At 57.0% G+C, this 3,796-nt stretch overlaps 1 protein-coding gene across 1 annotated transcript; it reads left to right on the forward strand.

The window, feature by feature from the left end:
- Positions 1-450: 450 nt before the first annotated feature.
- On the forward strand, positions 451-1,392 carry LOC147959394 (uncharacterized). The gene is made up of 2 exons (XM_087532638.1): positions 451-867; positions 1,060-1,392. Exons 1-2 carry the CDS (start codon positions 451-453, stop codon positions 1,390-1,392), a joined length of 750 nt encoding a protein of 249 aa, XP_087388764.1.
- Positions 1,393-3,796: the final 2,404 nt, after the last annotated feature.

Raw genomic sequence — 3,796 nt, forward strand, 5'->3', positions numbered from 1 at the left:
CCGCGCATCGATCAGATCGTCGACTCCACCGCCGAGTGCGACCTGTTGTGCTTCCTGGATGCGTTCTTGAGATATCACCAGATCAAGATGGCGGTAGAAGATGTGGAGAAGACAGCCTTCCTGACCCCGTGTGGGGTGTACTGCTACACCTGCTTGCCTTTTGGATTGCGCAACGCGTGCGCAACCTTTCAGCGACTGATGCACATTGCCTTAGGGCGGCAGCTCGGGAGAAACATAGAGGCCTACATCGACGGCATTGTGGTGAAGTCTCGGGAGGCGAGGACCTTGATTCAAGACCTGGAGGAGACCTTCGTGAGCCCACGCCAAGTGAACTTGCGGCTTAACCTAGAGAAGTGCGTGTTTGGCGTCCCTTCTGGCAAGCTGCTGGGCTTCCTCGTGTCCCACAGAGGGATCGAGGCGAATCCAGAGAAGATCAAGGCCATCGAGGACATGAGCCCGCCGCAGACCCTTAGGGAGATGCAGAAGCTGGCTGGCCGGGTAACTACATTGGGACACTTCATCTCCAAGCTAGGGGAACGCGCCCTACCCTTCTTCAAGCTGATGACGAAGAAGGGCCCATTCGAGTGGACCCAGGAGGCCGACCGAGCCTTTCAAGACCTCAAGAGATACCTGACCAGCCCTCTGGTGATGGTGGCGCCGCGGCCCCTCGAGCCCCTAGTACTCTACCTCACCGCTACCCCGTACTCCGCCAGCGCAGCATTGGTGGCGGTTCGGGAGGAGCACCAGACCAAGGGGGCGCTGCGCCGGGCTACAACTGAGACAATCCAAGATCAGGAAGGCACCGCAAGAGCCGTGGCAACGTCGACAAAAGACCAAGCTCAACAGGACGCCGCCGCCAAAATTCCCGTGAATAATCAAGCGTCAGGAGCCCCGTCACCTCACCAAGCGTCTCAACTTCCACAAGATGCGAGCCCGGACACCACACCAGCCCTCGTCGAACACCCGGTGTATTTCGTCAGCACCGTGTTGCGAGGTGCGAGGGCATGATATCCCATGCCTCAGAAGCTTCTGCTCGCACTCTTGGTGGCCTCGCGCAAGCTACGGCACTACTTCCAGGGGCACCCCATCAAGGTTGTCTCAGCCTACCCATTAGAGAGGGTGCTCAAGAGCCCCAACTCTACTGGAAGGGTCGCCGAGTGGAATATCGAGCTGCAAGCATTCCAGTTAGAGTTTAGCACTACCAGGATCATCAAGGGAGCCGCGCTCGCTGATTTTGTAGTGGAATGGACGGACGTCCCGACACTTGAAGTAGGCGAAGACCGGTCCACCTCGCCAGGAAGTGAGGCACCAGGTGGTTGGGTCCTGTACTTCGATGGTGTCCTCGCGCACCAGGGCGCGGGGGCTGGAGCTGTACTCATCACGCCCAGTTAGGATAAGCACTACTACGCCGTGCAGCTCTGCTTTCAGCAGGGCGAGAAGGTCTCCAACAACATCGCGGAATACGAAGGCCTCATAGCTGGTCTGAAGGCCGCGGCAGCTCTGGGGGTGAAGTGCCTTACCGTTAGAGGCGACTCGCAGCTCCTCCTCAACTTCTCCAACAAAGTATACGAGCCGAAGGACGAGCATATGGAGGCGTACCTCGCGGAGGTGCGCAAGATGGAGAAGCAGTTCTTGGGCCTGGAGCTGCAACACGTACCCCGGAGCATCAACAAGGAAGCCAACGACATCGCCAAGAGAGCATCCAACCGGCAGCCGCAAGAGCCCGGTGTGACGCCCCGAGTCAAATGCGCCAGGTGTCTTCCAGTTATTCGCCGACGTTGCCATGTCTTTTTGTTTGCCTGTTGCATCTTGCCATGTCATCATGTGCATTGCATCTTCATGTTTTCAAAACTTGCATCCGTCCAAGTCTCCCCGTCCTCTCTGTTGTCCGTTCTGAGCCCAACCACACCCGCACGTGCCCACGGCATGTACGAAATATTATTTTATAAGTGGCCGGAAAATGTTCTCAGAATGGGTTGAAAGTTGACATGCCGTGTTGTTATATTGTTAGTAGGTCGCCTGCCAAGTTTCATCGCATTCGGAGTCCGTTTGACGCCCCAACATTAAACTATAGCGACAATATAGTCGGTCAAATCGTGGGACGTTTTCGGTCTCCGGAAACAGTCACCGGGCCTCTCTCTCTTCTCTTCTCTCAGCTCGAGCCCTTCTGCAAAGCCCACAAGTTCCAACCTAACCTCTCTCGTCAGCCCGCGGCTCTCCTCGCGCGCATGTCCGAAAACTCCCCCAAACCCAACCCGAACAGTCGTCACCGTTGGGTCCGGATCATCCGCAAACGTCTATAAAACATCACCTTTTCCTTAGTTGGACTCCCTAGCCTATTCATCTCCGACCGTCCGATTTTGATCGGATGATCCAAGATACCCCCCTATCTATATTCTGGTATATATAGCAGTCCACCCCTAAACCACGCCATACCTAATCTAGCTAACCCTAAAACCTAGGAGGTTTGTCCCTCCCCGCCGCCGCTCCTCTTCCACCTCGGGATCTCCTCCCGGTCCAAATTCTCTCCACCAAGTCCTCCTCGGGATCCCTCCCGGACCAACCAGCAGCCTCGTCAGATCCCAGCGCCTCTCCGATGGCCTCCTCTCTGCCGCACCAGGCCAGTGTGCCGCTCGCCGTACCTTCTTCTCCTTCCTCCTGCAATCTCCCTTTTCCCTCTGGTCTCTAACCTCTTGGATCTCTCTTTTTTTCCTCGACAGGAGTCGCCGCAGCCGCTGTCGTTCCTGGCCTCCTCCCATGTTCAGCCGCAACAGGACCCGAGGGCCTCCACCAGCTCACCGCCGCAAGATCCACCATGATCCGAAGCCACCAGGACCCTGTCGCCACGTCTACTGCCGCCTGCATCGAGCGAGGGAACGAGCTCCTCCTCGGCAAGCCGCGTCGTCCTCTTGACCCCGACCTCTGCACGCCGGCCTCAAGCTCGACCTCGCCTCATCGCCCGACGACCGGCGCCGCTGCCGTCGACCACCACCAAGAGGGCACCACGCCATGGTTGCGCCTCACTGAAATTTGAAGCTCTGTAGCCGCCATGCCCGACGCCTCCTAGGGAGCTCCTTGCAGCCTTCCGTCCCTACCGCCGTCCCCGGTGTCGTCAACCGCCGCCTCGTCGTTGGTATTCGCTGCTCCGCTGCCTGCGAGCCCACGCCCCCCACACACACACGCTCGAACCTCCTCTGTTTCCCGCTCGCTCGCCCGCACGTGACCGCATCGACCTCCCCTGCTCCGTTCGTCGCTCTCTGCCAGATTCGGCGATTCCCTGCACCCCGGCCTCGTCCTTGGCTCTAGGTCACCACGCCACCCCACTGGAGTCCTCCAGCGTCGGCGACATTTGCCTCCCCGCGCCCCTGCTGTCGCCACTGCTCTGCTCCCTGTTGAGCAGAGGAGGAGCGCTTCGATCGACCGCTTGGGCCAGAACCACGTCAGGCCCAGCCAGCGCCCACCGTCCTGCCTCTTCCACCGACTAGGCTTGGCCCATGGTGAGAAAGCTCCAGAGCCCCTTTGTTTTTCTTCTTGGGCCTGCTCCAGTTTTAGTTTCGGCCCGTGTAGGTTTTTTCCCAGATCTGTGAATTTATTTTTTATCCAGTGTTTTACGGTTTTATAGAAAAACCCTCCAACATCATGCATATAATAAGTTTTCAACTGTGCATCGAAACCCAATAAACTTTATATGTAACATGCTTAGAATTTTGTCTAGTTTCATAATTTGCAACTTTCAATTCATGTTTAATACAGTCAAACTGCTGTTTGCATTAATTTGCTCTTATGCCATGGTAAA

The sequence above is a fragment of the Triticum urartu genome, chromosome 7A (assembly GCF_056163025.1).
Source record: "Triticum urartu cultivar PI428250 chromosome 7A, HENAU_Tu73, whole genome shotgun sequence".
Classification (NCBI taxonomy): domain Eukaryota; kingdom Viridiplantae; phylum Streptophyta; class Magnoliopsida; order Poales; family Poaceae; genus Triticum; species Triticum urartu.

What these genes read in the sequence shown, in the direction of transcription:
- LOC147959394 (XM_087532638.1), top strand. Translation starts at nt 451, where the DNA reads ATGAGCCCGCCGCAGACCCTTAGGGAGATGCAGAAGCTGGCTGGCCGG. An exon ending in ACGCCGCCGCCAAAATTCCC is followed by an intron (nt 868 to 1,059) that starts GTGAATAATCAA and finishes GCCTCGCGCAAG; the next exon opens with CTACGGCACTACTTCCAGGG.